This window comes from Conger conger, chromosome 5 (assembly GCF_963514075.1).
Source record: "Conger conger chromosome 5, fConCon1.1, whole genome shotgun sequence".
NCBI classification, from domain to species: domain Eukaryota; kingdom Metazoa; phylum Chordata; class Actinopteri; order Anguilliformes; family Congridae; genus Conger; species Conger conger.
In genome coordinates this window covers 43,535,487-43,558,706 of record NC_083764.1, presented here as the reverse complement: position 1 = coordinate 43,558,706, position 23,220 = coordinate 43,535,487, and the positions used below count along the sequence as shown (strand labels likewise).

The 23,220-nt window shown below is 44.2% G+C and overlaps 2 protein-coding genes across 5 annotated transcripts; both read right to left on the bottom strand.

The window, feature by feature from the left end:
* Positions 1-47: 47 nt before the first annotated feature.
* On the bottom strand, positions 48-3,665 carry LOC133128303 (retinol-binding protein 1-like). The gene is made up of 4 exons (XM_061241690.1): positions 3,365-3,665; positions 2,893-3,071; positions 1,572-1,673; positions 48-844 (listed from the first exon to the last, which is right to left on the bottom strand). The coding sequence occupies exons 1-4, from the start codon at positions 3,435-3,437 to the stop codon at positions 791-793; spliced, it is 408 nt and encodes a 135-aa protein (XP_061097674.1). The 5' UTR covers positions 3,438-3,665; the 3' UTR covers positions 48-790.
* Positions 2,942-22,793, bottom strand: nmnat3 (nicotinamide nucleotide adenylyltransferase 3). Of its 4 annotated transcripts, XR_009708743.1 has the most exons (6): positions 22,727-22,793; positions 16,702-16,852; positions 13,484-13,667; positions 10,772-10,815; positions 7,331-7,800; positions 2,942-3,071 (listed from the first exon to the last, which is right to left on the bottom strand). XR_009708743.1 is itself a non-coding variant. In XM_061241687.1 (5 exons), the coding sequence occupies exons 2-5, from the start codon at positions 16,808-16,810 to the stop codon at positions 7,391-7,393; spliced, it is 747 nt and encodes a 248-aa protein (XP_061097671.1). In that variant the 5' UTR covers positions 16,811-16,852; positions 22,727-22,793; the 3' UTR covers positions 3,806-7,390. The 4 variants fall into 4 exon arrangements, 3 of the variants coding, with proteins under 3 accessions (XP_061097671.1, XP_061097672.1, XP_061097673.1); XM_061241687.1 differs by lacking the exon at positions 2,942-3,071 and having other exon boundaries at positions 3,806-7,800; XM_061241688.1 differs by lacking the exon at positions 2,942-3,071 and having other exon boundaries at positions 3,806-7,800; positions 16,702-16,832.
* Between the last annotated feature and the right edge of the window lie 427 nt (positions 22,794-23,220).

Genomic DNA, 23,220 nt, shown 5'->3' with positions numbered 1-23,220 from the left:
AATTGCGTGTAATGAAGTGATAAAACAAACTGTGATCCAAACAACAGTTTCGATTTCCTCTTTATTTCAGATTTATTTGCTCAGTTGAGGGCGGAGACAAAGCAATAATGAAGGACGTTTTGCCCAGGAGATGTTACTTCCTGTCAGACTCTACCCAGAGAGTTACAACCGCCCAGCCACGCTCACACACATCTCCCATCTTGTGCTGTTTGTCACTGCCACGCCGCACAGGACAAATACACAAATACAGATCCTTCTCCTTTGCTCTCAGACACAAATCCCGCATTCACACCGGCAACAACTTGACCCAGACATCAGTCTGGCTCTAGCATCTCTCTATCAGAGACTGAGGTGCTAATGACAAAATCCTATGTCTACGCATCGTTAATTCATCCACACCTAGGCGCAAATTAATCAAAGTGACCCTCTCTTTGAGAGTGTGAATATTTTTTTCTAATAGGAAAAAAGACAAATCAGAATGCTTGGCATGCACTCGTGGTTAGTTGGTCTCTGGGAGACCCAGGCATCATGGTATTCATGGGGGGTGGGGGGTAAGGGGGAGGGGGGTGTTGCTTGGTGAACACTATAGTCATGATACAACAGTGGGCCATCCATGGTGGTCATTGGGACATGCGCAGGGGGTGGAGAGTGGGGAGGGGTTAGGAGGATTAATTGAAGAGATGGAGGGAGGGATGGAGGGGTCACCAGAGAGGAGGGGAGGTTCTGCCACAGGGTTGGCTCTCGTCCGTGCCCCTGTGCTTCTGTGCTGCTCTCAGTCTCTGGGGCAAATTTAGGACTGTTTCTTGAAGACTTGTTTGGAAACCACTCCACATGCTCTCAGTTCCTGTAGGGAAAAAAAAAAAGGAAAAGAACATCAGCAAGGATCCATCACATGTGGCTGGGAAGCAGTAGATTCTTGAGAATAAAGTGTAGCAGGCCAAATATGCACAGAGGGTGCACTGTGATGTTTGACTTAAAGGGGGCGCCATTGTCCACTATGTTTGCATCTGCAACTGCAATCACATTCTTTTAAAATAAATGTTGCACCAACCAGCCCATCTCTCATGTCATATACTCCATTACAATATACATAAAATATCAAATTGAATACACAAAATATACTTTATTTAGCTTTTATTAGCTGGTTACAGCATTAAAGTTTTTTATTTTTGTTTTCCGGGGTCCAATTCCTGAGAACGCACTGCCATACTACCAGCATGTGATATCAAATGTAAAAACGTGGCAACATTATGCAACTCATCCTTATGCAAATCACATAAATGCTACAGATGTTTCAAAAGCGATGCATCAAAGCCTGTCTTTGATCCCTAATATTATCGCACTCGTCAGCAAAGAAGACATTTCCTGATTACAGTGGGGGGGAGAGAAGAAACTCAGCCTACGTCTGCATACGATAAGCAGGATACTGAAGACCTTTACACAGCATGAGTGACAGTGTGAGGGACGGTAAGACCAGAAGTTCGGATATCTGCCCGTAGCGCTCCGCTAACCGCAGGACAACACACAAGCAAGCGTCTAATGAAAAGACGACGGGGTCCAAGCAGACTTACCAAATGTAGCTCATCGCCCTCTACCCAATGTGTCCATCCCCTGCCCGCTTTCTCTCCCTTCTGCACGCACACCAGCCTGTCCCCCTCCCAGGTAATCGTCGTCTGCAGGACAGGGAGCGGAGCAAAGCCATTACACGCAGGACGCAGGCCATTACGGCTCGACATTACCATCACACTGCCATCGCACCATTACGCACAGCGAGGATAGATCATTACGTTATCGGCACACCATTACACTCGCTGAACAAACGCACAATTACCCACACAATGAATGCGCCATTACGCATAAAGCACGGGTATAATATGAATGACGTCCGTATAGCTCATTACAACACACCACAGACACAGCACTGCATTAAGACATTCTTCTTCCATAGACTGCACCTATTTTATTTCCCCAAGTGAACCTTGTAGAACACATTTGTGGAATGTGTTCAAAAATGTAGAATTATTTTGATGGTGGTAATATTTTGCACCTCAACTCCAAAGGAACATCTGTGCAGGCAAAAACTTCTTAAGTATTCTTCAGTTGCACTTACTATCCTTGAAGTATGAATGTTCTTCACTATGAGGAAGGTTAGTTTTAAGCTGTTTGTTACATTGGCTCTAGCAGTGTCTATGTAACTCTCGAAGCTGTAAACTAGAGGAAGCTTAAACACAAATGGATTGTTCCGGAAGACAAGACCTTCAAAATGGTCCCCGTCTCCAGAATCCCAATTGATAATTTCTGGTTTGAAGAGGGTAGTCCACAAACAGGGGGATCTGAAGGGATTTTAAAGATTTTGTGTGGAGGAAAGCCCAACACTATGGAAGACCATTTATGCTCATCTTATCCTTGAGAAGGGTGTACAAAATACTGAAAACTGGAGTTGGCAATCATTTTGACACCAACCTTTTGTATTAAAAAATAAAAAGGAAAAAACAAACAGCCAGCTAATGCAACAGCACTTGCAGGCTATGAGACTTGCTAAGGAGGTAAAACTGAAAACCTTTGGATATACCTCACTTTTTGCGCTGCTGGGAAATAGAAACACCAGATGCCTTCACGAAAACTTCACTGAATAGTTTGTTCACATATGCCAGTGTCCATCACGTCAAACAGCTCATCGGTGCAAGTCTAGTGAATTTTTAATTCCATTCCTGAAAACCCGGAGTCGCTGAGTTCACCAACAAAATTCAGTTCAGTAAATGCCAGCTCGAGTACAGATGTGAATGGACTTGTCTCCTTATACTGAAGAGTTCACTAGCTCTAGCTAATCCAGGCAAAAAAAACACTCATCACTACTTATCACCAGCAGCCGACTCACTAAGGCGTACTTACCATGCACTTTCGGTCATCCACACCAGACAAATCCTCTTCAAATTCTTTCCCCACCTCGAAATCCATGTTGTAATTCTTGAACGTGCTCAGCGTCTTAATGATAATGTGATTGCCGTTATGAGTGATGTCTTTGTCGGGCTTCAGCAAAGTGGCGATTTTCCTGATTGCGACATTCACGTCTTCAAGGCCAGTGAAGAAGAGAATAACAATAAGTGAATAGCTAACTACAAATAATTATAAGAGCCAAAAATAAATATCGAGAATATAAGGACACTTTTAGCTGTGTTCTGGGAACTTGAATACATACTTGCGCCCCGTCACTGAAAATATCCAACTTGAATTATACATTTAGTTCTATAGTTATAGAATTGGACAGGCAAACAATAAGAACTGGGCAAACACTATTATAAGGCTACATTAAAACAAATAAATGAACATTAAAATGCCCGCGTAAACCGCAGAAGCTGCTCACCTAGAGCTTTCAAGTACTCCTCGAAGTTTTCATTGGAGATCATTTTCCAGTAGCCGTTCAAATCAACTGGCATGATTGCTTGTTTTATACCTTTTCACGTAACCTAGATACGGTAAAGGAGATTCGATATCGCAGCTTGCTTGCGACCGAATGCCGGACCTTTGTTAATGACCTCAAATTTAACTGAAAATATTATAATCCGATTATTCCAACACTTAAACGACTTATCCCACGACACGAAATAAAGAAAAACACGCACTCTGCCCCACCCACCTGATCAACGCTAGTTTGAAAACCTGAACACATTTGTGTGTGTGTGTGTGTGTGTGTGTGTGTGTGTGTGTGTGTGATGGTTGCGGGTTTGCAGTTGAACCCTGTTCCCCACAGGCAGTTGAGCCTAATTCTCCACTACAATACCATAGGCCTAGGTCTTCCCAAAAGTTTAAGTAATTAACATTTTATTTGCTTGGCTAAACAAAGTGAAGACCCTTTGCCACGGAGGATGCAAGAAACAGTTATTTAGAAAACACAAATGACACATTTAACTTTATATACATTATCTGCAAACATACAAGTAATTTTACCAATTGTATCATCAAGATCTGAGGCTGAAATAAAACTAAAGTTATTTCATGCTTTCCTTACAATTTCCTCATGACATATCCACTTTATATCAGGTGACAAAAACAGTAATATGTTAATAAATTTTTTTACCGTTGAACGTTGTCATGACATATTATATATATTGGTGTAATGACACATAGACGTATACCTATATTGAGATACAATGCAGTCTGTAAGTATTAGGCATTTGATTGCCTTTGAAGTCTGTTAACAGCCTTGGTCAACATGAGGACCAGGGATGTGCCAATGACGGTCAAGGAAGCCATTATGAGGCTGAGAAATAAGAAATAAAAACAGCCAGACACAGGGAAAACATTAGGCTTACTGAAACAAACTGTTCATTACATCATTACAAGAAAGAGAGCAATGGTGTATATTTGGGATCATTGCCTTGCTGTGGGATGAAGCACCGCCAAATGAGTTGGGAGGCATTTGATTGAACTTGAGCAGATAAGATGCTTCAGTTCACTTCAGAATTCATTCTGCTGCTGCCATCAGCAGTTACATTATCAATGAGGGCAAGTGAGCTGACACCTGCGGCAGCCATACATGCCCAAAATAGGGGGGGTGCTTAGGTTCTTGGGCAGGTTCTTTTAGCCGCCACACTTTGCTCACCATCACTCTGACACAAGACAATCTGGGTCTCATCTGTCCAAGAGCTTTTTCCAGAACGCTGCAGGCTCTTTTAGGTAGCCTAATTTAGGTAGTAACTATAAGCTGGCCAACTTGTTTTTGCAGCTAACTAGCCGTTTGCATCTTGCTGTGTAGCCTCTGTAGTTGTGTGTGTGAAGTCTTCTGCAGAGTAGTCACTGACACATCCACCGCTGTCCCCTGAAGAGTGTTTCTGATCTGTCGTTGTGTTTGGGGGTTTCACTTCATTATGGCGAAAAGTCTTCTGTCAACAACTGTAGAGGTTTTCCTTGGCCTACCAGCCCCTTTGAAAGTACTGAGCACATGAGGGCTCTCTTTCGGCTTAATGATGTTCCAAACTATTTTGGTAAGCCTCTTGTTTGGCCTATGTATCTGACTGCTTTTCCCCCTTATTTTTCAGCCTGAAAATGGCTTCCTTGGCTGTCATTTGCACAGCTCATGTTGACACCAACGGCAATCAAGAGTACATATGGAAAGTTGTCTTATACCTGCACTGCGGGAGCAAATTAATACACCCGACTAATCAGACACAGCTGAAAAAGCAAACTGTCCAATAATTTTTGGTCCCCTAAAACATGGAGGGACTATGTACAAAAAGGGATGCAATTCCTACACAGATCACCCAAAATGAATGTAAATTCCCTCAAATTCAAGACGACAGTATGCATCGTTTAATTTCAAGTCCAATGTGCTGGAGTATAGAGACTAAAGGAACAGAAATTGTACCACTGTTCAAATATTTACAGACTGCACTGTATCCTGTGACAAATATCACAAACCCCCATATGATGCCTGAGATTCACATTTTAGCGTTTATCTCAAAACACCCATTACGATCAGACGCAATCATTTTGTTAGATATACCGCCTGCTGCCCAACGCTTAACATACTGTTACCGTTATTTTTACAGTTCTGGCAACCCGGCGGTCAGTGGGCCTACTTTACCGCAAAATGTACCGTTTTTACAGTGTATTCCTTATGACCATTTACGACTGCTTTTGACAGCTTGTGACATGTCATTAAGCATTATGACTTGCAGCTGACAGGGCGCTGAAGGTATTATATGAGAGGAGATAAAGAGAAAGAGAAATCTGACCTTGAGCCAGGCACAGTGAGCGTTCAGCTTAAAGGCGGGTGATAATGAATGTCCCTGCACAACGCCGGAGCAGAGTGGGGTCCTATATCCGTAGGTTAACGCATAATGTTCCCTGTGCCCGCAGACACACCTGCTGGTACTGCGCGCATTGAAATGCATTGCCGGCAAGTTTCAGCGCAGAGCCTTTTGAACTCGTCACTAGGAAGCTTCTTTTTTTGTTTTCAGTGCGAACAAAAAATAGATTTTTTCCACTAGTCAGTTTTCCAGCTGTCACAGCGGCAGAAATATCCACATTGCCACGCTGGATACACCAACACATGCAACAAACCCACAAAGCGTAATTTGCAGTCACTTGGGAACAGTCTTGAATACAGGGAAATTTCAGACGGGGTGCAGGGCCCAGGGCAGTGGTCCTCACTCCTGGTCCTGGAGAGTGTGCCGGTTTTTGTTTACACCTTAATATCAGCAACCAATTCAGACACAATAAACCAGGTGAGGGGCGTTAACTGTGTAATTAACTGCTTTAATTGATCAATTAAGTGCCGAGTAACAACGAAAGCCAGCACACCCTGCGGCTCTCCAGCACAAGGTCCGCTGTCCACTTAATGGAATACATTACCGGGTCACGGCCATCATGAGGTCAGACCAGTTCATTCACTGTTCCGCATACCTCCACTGCTGATAGCTGCAGATCTTTAAGCAAAGTCTGTCACCTTGCCATTTAGTATTCAAATCACCCAGTTCAGTCTACAGCAGAACCACATAATTTCTGGACAGATTCCTTTGCTTGGGCACCTATTAGTGCTGGGAGAGGTTGAGAACCACAGTAATGTCTATGAGAATATGGCACTGAGAGAGAAATCCTCACTCGCATCAAAAAATGTTATCTAATGTACCTGACAAATGGAAAATATACACTTTACCATGTTGTAAATGCGACAGTAAAGTATGTCCACCTTGACTTTGTGCACCGAGGCTGAAAATGGAAGCTGGTGCTCTGTACTGCGTGCGCATGGCGTAAGCAGAGTGGCGAGATGCCATACGTCACCCGCTGGCAGAATGTCACAGCCGATTGGACCCAGTCCCGTAAAACTGCACCCGTACGCAGAAGGTGCAGCTGGAGACCAGGCGCTGTGCTTACATTGGCCTCACGCCAGTCCCTGCTTTATAAATCTCTTCTGGCCTGCACCTCCAATGCAAACCAGAGACAGCCACCAGCCCCCAAGCCACCAGCCCCCACTCCATCTCTGCTGAGGCTTATTTACCGTGTGAGACCACTCACAGGAGTTCATGACATTTCACAATGCTGCTGTGTTAGGACAGAGAACCCCCCGCAGTCCAAAAGGGATTGCTTTGATTCCCACTGGAAAAGAGGTCACAGTCTTCATCCCATAGCACTGCTGTAAAGGTGCAGAAATAAAGGAGAAAAGCATGTGGGCCGAACACAACTGTTATGGGGAACAAATCAACTGAGCTGCCCACTTCACTGATGACACCACTCCCATCTTGCACAGGGGTAACTAGGAACTAGGAAGTAGGAAGTAATTAACTTAATTAATTTATATTGCTGACAGTGATCCAGACCGTCTTCACACCTGACGCCCAGGTAAAGGGAGGGCCAGCGGTTTTCGGCCGTGATTTGACGGCCCCCGCCCTCAGTCGGCCAGCGTCTCCGGTGGCGCCCCCTGCTGGGCGAGCGGCCGCAGCACGACGCCCTTGTTCCTCTGCTCGCTCTCCCAGGTGTAGAGGCCGTGCTGGCGGATGTAGTCGATGACGGCGTCAGGCAGCAGGTACTTGACGCTGAGGCCCCTCCGTAAGGCCCGGCGCACCTCGGTGGCGCTGATCTCGTTCCTGACCCACTCACGCACCAGGAAGACGTTGCTCCTGTGCCGGGACAGCGTGTCGCACTCGTGCACGGCCCGGTCCGGCTGCTGGCTCCCCCGGCTCACGCACACCAGGCCGAACTGGCCCGCCACCTCCTCCACGTGGTCCGCCCGCCACAGGCCCGGCACCTTAAACGTGTCCAGGAAGTCAGCCCCGCAGAGCAGCTTCAGCTGGGGAGCCCCTGAGGGGGGTCAGAGGTCAGAGATCAAAGGTCAGGGGCCAGAGCGTCTAGATTAGATTAACTTTATTGTCCACCTCAGTGAAAATTTGTCTTTGACTTCTCCACAAGGTATAACAAAAGTAAAACAATACAGTATGCATAGCACAGCATTTTAACGTACAGAATATACTATATACAGTAGTGCAAACGGGCAGGTAGCAGCAAAGAAGTTACATAAATAATGAGAGCAATACAGCGGGGAGCAATACAGAAGAATGGATCTAAAAAGAATCCTCCCCCAGGAAACTATGAAGGTTTTTTGGAATATTCTTTTTCAAGAATCTGTCAAGGGTTCGAGAACTCCATTGCTTTAAATTATGCGTAGTGATCCTTACATCAGCATAACAATGTTCATTTAAGAACATCCCACTCACGTACAGTGGGGTCCAAAAGCCTGAGTGAAAGTGCTTCCATTTTGCATTCTTTTCTAATTTAATTTAAAGAAATTCCATTACTAATTATATTATCAGTATAACAATTTGAGTGAACAGTTGAATCTTTGAAAAAATTACATTAATTTCAGAAGTTCTTATTATTTGGTATGTCCACCTTTTGATTTAATGGCAACGTGCACTCAAGCTGGCATGGACTGGCATGTTTCAAAGAGCATTTTGTGATGTTACTGAATGCTTGGCTTTTGTTAGTCTTGAAATGTCCCCATAAATGTTCAATGGGGTTAAGGTCAGGTGGTTGTGAATTGTGCAGCACTTTTTGGTTTTCGAGAAGTCCTTGCAAAGCTTTGAAGTGACTTTCATTTGCTAGATTTTTTTCAAACTCCTAAAGCTTTCAGTTTATTTCCAGGATTACATCGGAAAAAAAAACATCGCAGGTTTTCAATGCGGCCTCAGACTTTTGGACCCCACTGCATTTTGTTCGTATCCATGTTCATTTGGGTTAGCCTTTTTGGAAGTTACCTGGATAAGCAAGGATTCTTTTTATATTCAATTGCCCAGGCTGTTAGGCGCCGATCTATTCCTCATTACAATATCTGGGCCGAAGGGCATCTAGCACTGTGTTTCAGCACTTCCAAAAGAACAGATCGATTGGAGATTGCTGTGTCACCTTGGAGAGTCTGAAATGGCACACGCGCACACACACACACTCAGCCTGTCTGGTGGGGTATGTCAACAGAGATGGTCAAACAAGAGTCGCGAATGTCAGAATCACAATGTCTGCAAGACGGCGGTGCATTAAATGAGCTTAACTTACATCCAAATGAAGACGACAGCGACGGCGTTCGCTATTAATCAACGTGAATTAATTGGATCATTAGCATTAATAGCAGTTATAAATGGCAGCAATAAAAGGGCTTACTATAATGGTGTAAAAATAGCTTTTACGTTTTTCGTGGTACTCAATGAGACATTTTCAGCATACTTTGAAACAGTTACTGCGTCATGCTGCAGATGTGAGTGACCGCATGGCTCCCTTACGCGGACTGTAGGAATTACATGACATGAATCATGAATTATGTAAAACCAGTAATAACTGAGCAGAATTACCAAATTCGCTGTTTTGTTGGTCTAGTGAAACCAACAAAGCGTGTGTTGATAATATATCGACAATCCCCAAATTTATTTAAGCAAATGTCAGCATCGGGATTTGCGTAAATAACTGTAGTTATTCATGTGCCCATGGGGCTGCAGCTACCGAGCGTTATGTAAACCCAGTAGCCGCCAGCCCACAGGTGCCCAGTTCTGAACACAAATTCATGCAAAGTATAAAAGGCCTCCTTGTGTTGGAGGCTGAGTGTTTTCTGGGAATTAGCGATAGCCTTAAGAAAGCCCTTGACCTACACTCCAATTCCTCTTGCTTTAGCATTGTGCTGGAGTCATTAAATAATACACTCGTTAAGCACTGGCACACTATATAGGATTGCAGAAAGGTGTAATCCTATATAACATACTGCAGTATGTTAAAAAGGTGGAGAAAGTACCAGAAAAACAAGTTACTTCCGCTTCTCTTGTTACGAACAAATAAAATCTGAATGCGACTTAATCTGTTGCCTTTGCACGTAATGGTAACAGTAACCAGATAATTACAAGCACACATACATAAGTTTCAGATGGAACTGTAAAGAACTGTTTAAATAAATACGTTTTTTTAAAAGACCACTATCATCATCAAAACCCATTCTGAACAGTTAAAATGAACAGAGGCTGATATTATGCAAAGTGCAATTTGGTTGGTCCTTAGCTTGGAAAAAAAAACAAGCTAATCAGATTGTGCAGCATGATTAGCTTGATTTTCAAGATGGGTCCTTAGCTCAGAAAAAAAGGTCCTCAGATCTGAAAATGAATTTCAAGAGATTGCAAAAAGATCAAAGGACCGCATGCCTAACTCCTGCTCATAATTACTAGGAAGGTTTGCAAAATTAAACCCGCAACAAAGCGTCAGGTGCCTTTAGGCTCTCACTGCGGTAGGAAGGTAAACTAATTAGCACTCACCTGAGCTAACGGCCTGCCCATTTATCCAACAGACAGCCCCGACTGCAATTACCGCGGATGTCAGATACGAATCACCAGAAATAGACCCGCTCTCGCTGCGATTGTAAATTCTCATAAGGAGGTATTTTACAGATATTTGACTCATCTGAGATTTAAACCAAGGAAATTTCAGCTTGGACAAATGGTGGGGCTCTCTGCACCGACCTTGGGATTTATTATAGCGGGTCGTGGGTCTTGATTGGGGAGTTGATTTATTTTTACATAACAGCTGCTCTAATGCAGAGAGACATACAGACCCGGTTAATGGATGGGTATCATTTAAGCTGTGACAAATAAGGGCATTTGTACCATAGAGGAAGTACTACAATGGGCAACAATAAGCTAATTCGATACATCGGCAACAGGGACACGGTTACATGAGTGTACACTTGTGACTGAAGCGGTCTTATTTTAACGGGTCATGAGGGCGTCCATGTTGCTCTTACCGGCTGCGTTCTGGGGCTGTTTCAGAATCTGGTCGTAATGGTGCCTGCTCCGATGGCGGCGAGGGGGAAGACAGAAACAAACAATGAAAAAAGGTACAAAATAAAAGCGGCCACTGTGCGAATAATCCTCTTACGGGATGTTCAAGACGATTTGAGCTGGCCGCGCAATTATGTGACTCCAAAGCCCCCAGCCCTCCCATCCGCCCAGCGCACGCATGCTCCTGCTGCCCCAACCCCCCCCCCCCCCCCCCCCCCCCCCCCCCCCCCCCCCCCACGCCATGCCATGCCAGGGACAAGAGGCCACTTCATGCTCTAATCAGTCGGGTTCTTGCGCAAATACAGCTTAAACAGCGAAGCCCTCACAAGGGGATTAGACCTGAGAGGGCCGGAGGTGAGATTGTGAAACCCGTCATAAGTGTGCTCGCCATCAGCCGTCTGATGCAGCATGTCACTTCTGTGATTGAGTGTATGTGTATGAGTGTGAGCGCGTGTGTGTGTGTGTGTGTGTGTGTGTGTGCGTGTATGAGTGATAGAGAGAGAGAGTGTGTGTGTGTGTGTGTATGTATGGGTGATAGTGTGTGTGAGTGAAAGAGAGAGAGAGTGTGTGAGAGTGTGAGTGAGAGTGTATATGTGTGTATGAGTGATAGTGTGAGTGTGAGAGAGTGATGGAGAGTGTGTGGGTATGTGTGTGTATATGAGTGATAGTGTATGTGTGTGTGTGTGTGTGTGTGTGTGTGTGTGTGTATGAGTGATAGTGTGTGTGTGTGTTTGTGTGAGAGAGTGTTTGTGTGTGATGTATATGTATGTGTGTGTGTGTGTGTGTGTGTGTGTGTGTGCGCGCGTATGTGCACAATGCTCACGGCAGTCAGGCAAGACGTGGAAGGTACTCAGCCATCATACCCTTAAGCCAACTGCTTTTGTACTCCCTCCAAATCGAGTGCAGCTGCTGGAAGTCCGATTTGAGGTTTTGAAATTCTGCCTGCTTAAGTGAAATTTCTGCGAGGCTACATAATAGGAAATGTGATGCAACGGCACGCAATTGGATGTAATGTGTCATGCAGGTTGCTAGTAGTCAGGAGTTCTGCTGACATAAGCCTAAGCCTCAACTCACCCCCTGACGGGCACTCGGCCAATCGGGAAGGGGGGGGGGGTCAAGTCCTGACCAATCACGTGTTTGCGCAGGGTAGCAGCACGGCCCTCTCTGTGAACCACCGTGCTGAGCGTGAATGGGGACAAGGCGCAGGGTAACCCAGGGGCTCAGTAATCCAGCCTGGGTTAGCGCCAGCCCTGGATCTTACAGCAGTGGGCAGAGAGTGGGTGCTGCAGAGCTGACACATCACAGCAGAGCCCCGCAGGTTAGGGGTAATGGCCTGTGTTGTTTGCTGCTGTGTGAGTTTAAGTGAAGGGATTGGGGAAGGGCACCGGGCAGCCATCCCCCCGGTGCCGGAGAAAGCCTTGGGCTGCGTTCAGAAATGCTGGCGTGTTCGGATTTCTCTCGTGCGCGCACGCACGCGCCCACACACCCGTGCGGTTACACTGCGCACATATGTCTATACATAGGCAGGTTTACATTTCACACGCACATGCACAAAAAAATGTTTAAGCATACCTGTGCTCAAACAAGCACACAGAGAAGTGGCTTAAAAGCACACGTGCACACACACACACACACACACACACACACACACACACACACACACAGACTGACGCGCACACACACACACACATACATACATACATATACACACACACACACACATAGACCAACGCACACACACATGGACCAACGCGCGCGCGCGCACACATAAACACACACAGACACAGACCGATGCACGCACGCACGCACGCACGCACGCACGCACGCACGCACGCACGCACGCACAGACACACAAATTATTAAGGTGCACAGAGACTGCCTTGACGAGAAACCTGACAATACAGACAGACGGACAGACAGACACAAATGATAAGATGTAGCAGAACTGTATCCTCTTCATGTATTATGGGGAAAAAAACAGTCACGGAACAGCTCTTCCACCTCTGGCTTCAAACCGACCGCATGTTTTCGAGTCTCTCAACCCTGCCCTCATCCCCACTCTCTGGCTTTCACTCTCCGCTCTCTCCCTGTGCGCCCATCCCCCCGATTACACCCTTAACTTCACTCCCTTATTCAGGTCAGCGGACCCGAGAGCCACCGGCTGGTTTCACAGGTAGTTTTCCAGGCAGCATGACTCGCTGTGGTAAACCCCCTGCTGGATATGTGCGAAACAGGGCAGCTGTAAGCCAGCCTGGAGCAGGAGGCCTGCTAAATAAGTCATGCTAAGTGGGCCTTCGCTCTGTGAAAGCCGCGATGCGCACGATGCCGGCTGGAGCTCGCAGGAACTAAGCCAGGTGCACTGAACACCATAAAGGCCTCTGTAAAATATTTGGACTCTTAAGAACACGTTGGAGACAATGAAATTCCTGTCTTCCTGACTCCATCTTGTGTGTTAAAAGGGCTATTAAGTTGTTCCAGCTCAACACTTAATGTGTTAATGCGTTTCTTTGCTCTTCAGGTTAACCTAGCTAACCTAGGTACAGATGCCGCTTGCCTCACACGTTAGTCTTATCCTCAGGAAAACATAGGTTATAAAAGCTGAGAATCTCAACTTTTCTCCCTACTTTCTGTAGTCGCTCCGTGCTTTTTGTCCGTGGCGGGCAGCCGTAGCGTACCTCATGGTGACGACGGTCTCGGTCCAGTCCGCCTGCTTGCTCTCCCAGTCGTCCACGCGGACCCAGTCCGAGCTCTTCAGAGCCAGCCTCGCCATGGCAACGCGGTGCCGTGCAGGGGCCAGGCCCTGCTTCCCGTACACGTCACTCACAGGGGACAAGATCCCGCCCACCACCTGGAACTGACCTGAGAGAAGACGCGCTAACTGGCCCCCGGCGCTTAGCACCTGGAGGAGGTGGGTTCTAATCCCACGAGGGATGCAGCTGTTGTTTTCTCAGAGACGTTCGCTCGACTTCCTTCGGTACATTTTCTGGAGTATAAAGAGGTCATTTGCCTTGTTAATTAAGTTCCAGAGGTTGGCTCTTGGGCAAACCAATAATTTATAGAAACAATGCTGGGCCCACAAGGCTGATACTGATGTTAATTAAAGCAAGCATGTAAGAGCGCCTGAATTATGTTCATTTCAGAGCTGGCTACATATACAAGAAGCACAAATTGGAAAGCTTGAAATAACGTGTTCGCAAATATCAATCATTCAAGGTCAAGGTCTGATGTTTATATTCTCAAATAAAATGGCACTCTTCCCCTCCTACTGTAGGGCTTATAGATATAATCTTCATGTATTCAGAATTTATATTCTGAGAAAAATCTATAAAAACTCCATGGAAGGGGAGATCTACAGTACTGTGCAGAAGTCTTAGGCACCCTTGACTTTATTATATATATGTATGTTTGTGTGTGTGTGTGTGTGTGTGTGTGTGTGTGTGTGTGTTAGTATAAAAGAATACATTTGAGATTTCCAAATATTCATTTTCCAAAAGATAGACATTTTTGTATTTAATTTTAAAAAGTAACATATTACTGTAAGCAATTGACTACTTTTTACATAAAAACTTGATCAAGGCTGTCTGAGATCAGAAGCAAGGATCCAACCAAAGTCTGCAGAAGAACTGTGGCAAGTTCTCCAACATGCTTGGAACAACCTCCCTGCTGATTGTCTCATAGAACTGCAGGACAGCGTTGGCTAGCTCAGAGAAGTAATGCAGTTTTAACGCCGAAGGGTGGTCACAAAAACTATTGATTTGATTCAGTTCTTAACTGTTCTGCCAAATTACTAATATGTAATGTAAAATGTATAGTACGTTCATTTTAGGACCTTCCATTGAATTATTTTTGAAAGAATCTTATCAGTACAGAATGTTATACAGGTGCCTAAGACTTTTGCACAGTGCTGTACCTCACAAAACCGCCGTTGTGTAGTCATGTAGTATTCACCGGGTCCAGTAGGCTATGCCATACGGATAGCAGATCACCACTTCACACCACCACGGCCGTTCCCCCTCCACTACTTTCCTGGGGGAAATACTGGCTCACATTCATCAGGTAAATACGCTTGTATGTTCTCCTAAACTATGCTGTAAATCATCCTGCATTACAGCAAAGGTATTGTAGTAAATGTACGCAATGCAACTGTGTAAATAATGTCATGTAACATGTAGCCCACAACACTGACAAATTACATTAAAAGGAACATGAGAACCACACAGAAGCACCTCCATGTAAATTCCTCCCTGTGTTTGCACCTCATAGCAGGATTGAGAGCCCTAATCTGCACCCCAAACTAGGCCAAACTGGAGATACTCTGCCTGGACCTGTGTTAACAATAAGAGCTTATGAAAGCAGGCTGCAGAGAGAAAAAAAAACAGAAATCTGACTCGCAGGACCTCCAGGAACCTGTCCAGTTGGCCCAACATGTAGCTAACTGGTACACCTTTCAGGAAGCAGACTGGTAGGCCCAATATGTATCTCGCTGATAGACCACTCAGGAAACAGACTGGTAGGCCCAGCATGTAGCTAACTGGTCGACCTTTCAGAAAACAGACTGGTAGGCCCAACATGTTGCTAACCTTTCATGGAACTTAGCAGTAGGCTCAACTGGCTGCTGTTGTAGATCTGTCCTTTTAAAAATGAAATTTTATAAAATATGTTTTTGAATGTCAATACTGGCAACAGTAATAAACGCCACAGTAAAAATCACATGTAGCCTACAATACACATAACCGCAGGACGCGCACAAGCAGGTATATAAACACAAAACATTGATGGCTGTCTACAAAGATAATGGCAATGATTTATCACCTTAAACTGTTCAAGAGGAAATAGCCATTTATTTATTCACATGCAGCCTATCTGCGACATGTCTTTACTGAGCTGTAAAGGTTACCACTGTAAGACAGCGAATGGAAGCCTTACAAACTCCTACAGCAGTTTGGTACGCCTACAGAAACCTCACGAGTCTTATGTGGAGTTGCCAGTTGATCCCATTTTATTCTACCTGAATCTCCTCTGTCATTCACAGATCTCGGCTAACTTTTAGCCTCTGATCTTCTCCGTCATCTTTACAAGACATCGCCAGGACCACCAACGGGCTTCTCCTTCAAGAGCAGCAGTTCGCTCTACCAGGACAGGCCGTGCATCTGTGATTTGCCGGAACACTCCATTTACGAGTTTACTGACATCACTCAAGACAGTTAAGGGGAGTTAATGTTGACATACGTGCAAAGGAAATTTACGGTGGCAGGGGTAACTGCCACGGTCTCCAAACTCTCTGCCGCACGCAGTGTAGGAAAACACACAAAGACAGCCGAGTGCCTGGCTTTGTCACGAGCCGTGGGCTTTAGGTCAGCCCCATCAAGAGAAGAAGCCATCACACTTTCATAACCCGCTGAGCTGAGCCCACACGCTGTGCCAATGAAAAGACTACACAGCAGCAGACAAACACACAGGCTTCAGCCAACTCAACAGGCTGTGAATTGTGAGGCTCTTGAAAATGGATATTTTGCTCTCTGTCCCTCTGCTCTCTCTCTACTCTACGGCCCCTTTGAGCTCTGAGACTGTCTACGGCCAGGGATGGGCAAGGAGGGTTGCATCTGTTACTGGATTTCAGACCAACTCCTGCTCTTAATGCATTTAATTAGCCCAATCATTTACATATTCTGTCATTTTTAGGCACATTCTGTGATGTAAACAGCAGCTGATATTCTTGTCTTGCAGCATTTTTTTGAGATCTTCACAAGTGAATCGGTCATGGTGCATATGGCTAATTCACTGATTGAGCCAGGGTAGCTGGTGGCAGCAAAATCCTGCATAGACACCGGCCCTCCAGGACTGGGTTCACCCATCCCTGCTCTAGGCCTTTGCTTTGACAGTGGAGGCCAACCTGTCTGGTGCATGTGGTCCCGGGCCAGCTCAAACAGCCTCATGTGCTGGAGGGTGATGGGGTTGAAAGAGCCGCAGGCCAGCAGGACCAGGGGGATACGGCAGGCCATTCTGTCCCTTACAGCATGGTCCCTGCAAATACAAATAAAAGCCTGGAAGACAGACACAATCATCATAGTTACTGCAATGCCCAAATGATAAAGTAGAAAACCACAACACTAAACTCTGACAGCTCTTATAAAGAAAGGAACCCCGACTAGCCAGAAGCTAGCATAAGAGTAGCGAAATTACCCTTGCATTTTTTTTTAAGCGTTGCCATTTTACGCACCCATGCACAAACCCCTTATGTTCTTGTGCGATAACTGCAGCAGGGCCAGTGACCTCTGAGAGCTTAAACGAGTGAGCGGTGAGCTAAAACACAGCTACACTCTGTGGTCACGAGCACGGAAGACTGCGCCAGTGTATCGCCGTACCCAAGCACTTCGGTTATCTAACCTATTAAACCGTGTCTAATTCTTCCCCCACAAACTCTTATTAGCCCAGATTTAGGACTAATTCTCGGAGCTCCCCTGGACAATTCCCTGCTTCGGCATGCGCAACGGAATAAATAAAGAAACAAACAGACCAAACTTAGGCATATCTCGAGCAACACAATCAAGCTTTGCCGGCAGAACTCAAGAGAAATAGAACTGGCGCTGATTATGTTGCTTGCATTTCCAATTTGCAGCTGGCACAGCGGGTCAAAGATGCTGAGCATTCTCCACGGCCAGAACCGCTTCCTGCGCAAATTACTCACAACACTTCATAAAGCTGTCAAAACCAATAAGGTGCTTTAATAATGAACAAAGCACACCATTATAAAGCCAGACAAGCATAAAACCATAAGCAACGGTGTGGCGAAATGAATTAAAACATAAACCCAACCTGTTTGTTTTAATTTCCTTCCCAGGGTGGTCATTCAGGAGCGCGTCAGTTAAAACATAAGGATATTTGTCACCCTCATTAAGTTCAAGGCAAATGTGGCTTCACGTATTGTGCCCCCGCACTTTAATAAATGCTTGGCTCAAACGCAAACTGCTACTGTAATTAATGTGATACTTAATTACATCCGTGTGTTTAAATAGCCGGTGGAACAGGCGCACCTAATGGGGTTGACTAAAACTCACACCGCCATTTTCTATGTAAACAGCTGGCGTTCGGGTAAGCCACACAGTAAATTGCTATGCGCTGGGGTCACTGGAACTTTCCGGAGGAAGCAAGAAAAAGGTTAAAATACCATGTGCAGTGTACACACAGGATCCATCTTTCTATTTAATGTGCATTAGCCCTTGAAATGTCAAATGGCGCTCATTTTTAATGCCTCTGCTGGTAAAAACGAAATAAGTTAGGCCAAGGTCCTTAGGACATCACACCATCATGCTCACGAGTTTGTGATCACTCGGCGACCAATTCAATCAAATGTCACTTACAAAAATATATACTAGACTACTTGATTTAAATATTGTGTACATATTAATATAATTTCACTTTTGATATAGGATAGGCCTAATTCTGGTCAAATCTGGCCTATATCAAAACTTTTCCAAGTGGGTAATTGAACCATTAAATGGTAAACTTGTAAAATGATTAAATGGTAAACTAAAAATGATAATCATTTCTGTATCATTTCTCTAAAGAAGAATGTATCCCCTCCCTTTACCAGGCTTTCATGGCTCATGTAAAAATCCTACACCAATGTGATGCAATCTGAAGCCAAATAAGCCCAAACTAAGACGCTACATGCTGAAAACGAGAACTAGCGTCATCAACTCAACACCCAGTCTAGAGGCAGAGGTCTGTGACCTCTGGATTTGCTAGCAATCCCATTCCCAACGCTGCATGACCTGGATTCTTGTAATTCGCTCATCTCTTGCCCCTCCTCATCTTGGTCCCCCAGCTCCTAACTACGGCTCATTAAATTCAAGACCTTGATTCTTACCTATCAGCCCCTCTACTTATCTACAATTCATTACCAGAGGCTGATTATTATTATGTCTTGACCTGAGTGGAAAGTGTGAAAAAAGACATTGAGATTGTTACTATAACAATTCAATTTTTAACTCCATTTTAAAGGTACAATAGGTAATTTCAGACTTCTAACGGTCAAGAGAGGAAATGCAGCAACAAACACGCTCAAACCACAACACTGTTTATCCCTCCCATTCACTGTGAACGCGCTGCCACTGAAACGCATTGGCTGTGGCAATTAGAAGAAATTTTCAACCAATGAGCTTGAATTATTGTACAGCTATACTATGCTTTGGTACGGATTGATGGCCTGTCAAGTGAGTCAACATGTCAGCGAGCCTTTTTCAATGATAGGAAGGGATTTACAATGATCTTGTATCAATGTTTTAACACAACAATCTTATCTATTGTACCTTTAACTTGAGTATATAGCTAATACTTCGCTTCTTCACCACCATAATGTATCAAATTAACCAGAATCAAATTTGGCTATTACCCAATGTTCTGTGGAACAAACAAAGGCAAGAGTAAACAAATATAGGCAGGCAGCATCAGACATATCAACCCTTGCCTTACTTGTGGATTATAGCAAAAGCTAAACAGGGGTGTGAGTGTGACACCTATTGAGAAACTAATTGGCAGCCAAAAGTGGTGTCAATGGGCCTCTAGGGGGCAGTCTTCACTCTGGATTCAGCAGGAAAATCAAAGACATGGGCCATGTCAAAAACAGTTCACTGGCCTACAAGTTGCAGAAACAGTACACTTAACAGTAGGCAAGTGGTTTTTGACATGGCACCAGTTAATGGCAGGGATAACATATGAAACTGAGGTCCTCCTGACTCACTGGGGGGCGACATGGCTCAGGCAGTAAGGGCAGTCGTCTGGCAGTCAAAGAGGGTTACCGGAGCAAGACACCTAACCCCCAAATGCTCCTGACGAGCTGGTCGGTGCCTTGCATGGCAGCCAATCGCCGTCGGTGTGTGAGTGTGTGTATGAATGGGTGAATGAGAAGCATCAATTGTACAGCGCTTTGGATAAAGGCGCTATATAAATGCCAACAATTTGCCATTAAAGATCCCATTCCATAAATCACAAAGAGAAGGGCAGGGGTGCCCAGTTGGAGGTTTACTAGTGCTCTGATCTTCCAAAACCTGGCTCGCTTATTCTGGACATCTAATCACCTCTTCACTTAACCGTTTTATAGCCTCCCTATGCACCCAAGTTTGGTATATATGTATATATATACAGTGGTGTGAAAAAGTGTTTGCCCCCTTCCTGATTTCTTATTTTTTTCTTATGTTTGTCACACTTAAATGTTTCAGATCAAACAAATTTAAATATTAGTCAAAGACAACACAAGTAAACACAAAATGCAGTTTTTAAATCCAAGCCCTGTGTGAAAAAGTGATTGCCCCCTAAACCTAATAACTGGTTGGGCCACCCTTAGCAGCAACAACTGCAATCAAGCGTTTGCGATAACTTGCAATGAGTCTCTTACAGCGCTGTGGAGGAATTTTGGCCCACTCATCTTTTCAGAATTGTTGTAATTCAGCCACATTGGAGGGTTTTCGAGCATGAACCGCCTTTTTAAGGTCATGCCACAGCATCTCAATAGGATTCAGGTCAGGACTTTGACTAGGCCACTCCTAGTCTTCATTTTGTTTTTCTTCAGCCATTCAGAGGTGGATTTGCTGGTGTGTTTTGGATCATTGTCCTGCTGCAGAACCCAAGTTCGTTTCAGCTTGAGGTCACGAACAGATGGCCGGACATTCTCCTTCAGGATTTTTTGGTAGACAGCAGAATTCATGGTTCCATTTATCACAGCAAGTCTTCCAGGTCCTGAAGCAGCAAAACAGCCCCAGACCATCACACTACCACCACCATATTTGACTGTTGGTATGATGTTCTTTTTCTGATATGCGGTGTTACTTTTACGCCAGATGTAATGGGACACACACCTTCCAAAAAGTTCAACTTTTGTCTCGTCGGACCACAGAGTATTTTCCCAAAAGTCTTCGGGAACATCAAGACGTTTTCAGGCAAAATTGAGACGAGCCTTAATGTTTTTTGCTCAGCAGTGGTTTTTGTCTTGGAACTCTGCCATGCAGGCCATTTTTGCCCAGTCTCTTTCTTATGGTGGAGTCATGAACACTGACCTTAACTGAGGCAAGTGAGGCCTGCAGTTCTTTGGATGTTGTTGTGGGGTCTTTTGTGACCTCTTGAATGAGTCGTCGCTGCGCTCTTGGGGTAATTTTGGTCGGCCGGCCACTCCTGGGAAGGTTCACCACTGTTCCATGTTTTCGCCATTTGTGGATAATGGCTCTCACTGTGGTTCGCTGGAGTCCCAAAGCTTTAGAAATGGCTTTATAACCTTTTCCAGACTGATAGAAAGTAATTGAGATCTTTCTCATTTGTTCCTGAATTTCTTTAGATCTCGGCATGATGTCTAGCTTTTGAGGATCATTTGGTCTACTTCACTTTGTCAGGCAGGTCCTATTTATGTGATTTCTTGATTGAGAACAGGCGTGGCAATAATCAGGTCTGGGTGTGGCTAGAGAAATTGAACTCAGGTTTGATAAACCACAGTTATGTTTTAACAGGGGGGGGCAATCACTTTTTCACACAGGGCCATGTAGGTTTGGATTTTTTTTCTCCCTTAATAATAAAAACCTTCATTTAAAAACTGCATTTTGTGTTTACTTGTGTTGTCTTTGACTAATATTTAAATTTGTTTGATGATCGGAAACATTTAAGTGTGACAAACATGCAAAAAAATAAGAAATCAGGGCAAACACTTTTTCACACCACTGTATATATATAAACACAATATATGCATATCTGTAGCTAGCAAGCTAATTACCAAGCTACATGCCCCCAACATTTGCCAGATAAGTGAAAAGTCAGTTCATGAATCACCTTTCGGATTCCAGGAAATGCTTTCTTTGTCTAGGAAACCAAGACATTTGTGAAAAGCCCATTTGAGAAAATGTTTGTGAACCAAGTAATTAGTCTCATGATCCACCTGTTCATTCAAATTCTGTGGCTATGGATAAAGCCTGGTGGGTAGTTGAAAAGAAACCTTACTCGATGAAAGGCCTTACACAATATATACATACAACTTCTGACTGAAAAAGACCTGCTGAACTTTCATGTTTATTTCCAGACCCAGGTTGTATCCTATGCCTGGATGCTGCCACCCCATAACATTAGACTGTGATTTAGTGTCATGATAAAAGAAAAGAATAGCATTGAAACTGTTATTTAAATTGTAGCTTATATTTATTTGGAATGTATTAGCCTTTGTATACTGTAACTGGTTGCATTTTTAAAAGCCACTTAGCTAGATGCTTTATTACACGCGTTACCATTCCATTCTGGAATTATGCCCTGCTCTCGCAACTCTTATAAAATTAACAATAACTATGCTAGCTACTTTATTACCCTTTAAGTCTCTCTGAATAAGTGTCTTCCACTTTAGATAATAATGATGCATCATGCAAACGTGCAGTTAGTCTTTTTCTCTGAAGGTATTCGGTAATGCAGTGCCAGGCAGTACTGTATGCAATACCATGGAATACAAAAATTACAAATAAAAGCAAGCGGTTAGATAACGTGAACCCCACGCCAAGTCTCTATTCTTTGAGAGGGGATTATATAATACCAAGCAGGTTAGCTAAAATAACCTGAACTATGATATTATGTGAACTAGAACTAGCGTTACTGACAGCTGGATAAATAAAATAAAAGTGTTTGTTAGCCAAGTTGCTTAACATTACGTTATAGTACACAGTCTAAAAGTCAACGTGGTCATATGCTGGCTGGCCAGTCAACTCGCGTTCGGACATGTCGTCCTTGTCTGGCTATCTGACTAGCAAGTAATCTATCGATAGTTGCAGATTATCAATTAATTGAACTAGCTAAACCAACTAGCTAGACACAAAACTTTGTATAATAAGACATTTTTCAACGTATGGTCCATGGCCACAAGCTGTTGCAATGTTTTCTGAATATTTGTTTACCTCTTTCCTTCGCTGTTTGGGTTGTGTTACAGCGTTTCTTGTCCCCCGGACACTGACGCTCCCGAATTCAATGACTTTGAAGAAGACAGTGCACCCTGGCGTCAGCTGCGTTTATTGCGTTATGGCATTTAACATTTATTCAAGAATTTTAAAAAGGTGGAACACGTTTTCTTTCTCTTCAGTGAAACTATTTTTGAAAAGGTTTTTGAGATAAATTACATTCTAACTAGAATGCTAAAAGTTAAAAATCTTTGTAAGTTGCCCTGCATGTGGACATATGTTTATCAAATAAAATATGTAACAGCATAAAGCAAATAAAAAAACGTAATATTACACACAGGGCCTGTTCAGACCATACATCTTTCTAACTTGAATGGCCAAATGATGAGTCACGGGGTTACTTCTGAAGTAGTGATAATGGGACAAAAGTGGGACAGTAAATAAAGATGCCTGGATGCTTTCCAATGGTGCTTGAACAAATGGTTGATCTTGAC

Excerpts from the sequence above, each read along its gene's own strand:
- LOC133128303 (XM_061241690.1), bottom strand. The coding sequence starts at position 3,437 with ATGCCAGTTGATTTGAACGGCTACTGGAAAATGATCTCCAATGAAAAC. Across the intron at positions 3,072-3,364 it reads GGAGTACTTGAAAGCTCTAG|ACGTGAATGTCGCAATCAGG; the intron begins GTGAGCAGCTTC and ends CTGGCCTTGAAG. Across the intron at positions 845-1,571 it reads AGGGCGATGAGCTACATTTG|GAACTGAGAGCATGTGGAGT; the intron begins GTAAGTCTGCTT and ends TTTTCCCTACAG.
- nmnat3 (XM_061241687.1), bottom strand. The coding sequence starts at position 16,810 with ATGGCCTGCCGTATCCCCCTGGTCCTGCTGGCCTGCGGCTCTTTCAAC. Across the intron at positions 13,668-16,701 it reads GGACCACATGCACCAGACAG|GTCAGTTCCAGGTGGTGGGC; the intron begins GTTGGCCTCCAC and ends GTCTTCTCTCAG. Across the intron at positions 7,801-10,771 it reads ACAGCCCCAGAACGCAGCCG|GGGCTCCCCAGCTGAAGCTG; the intron begins GTAAGAGCAACA and ends GACCCCCCTCAG.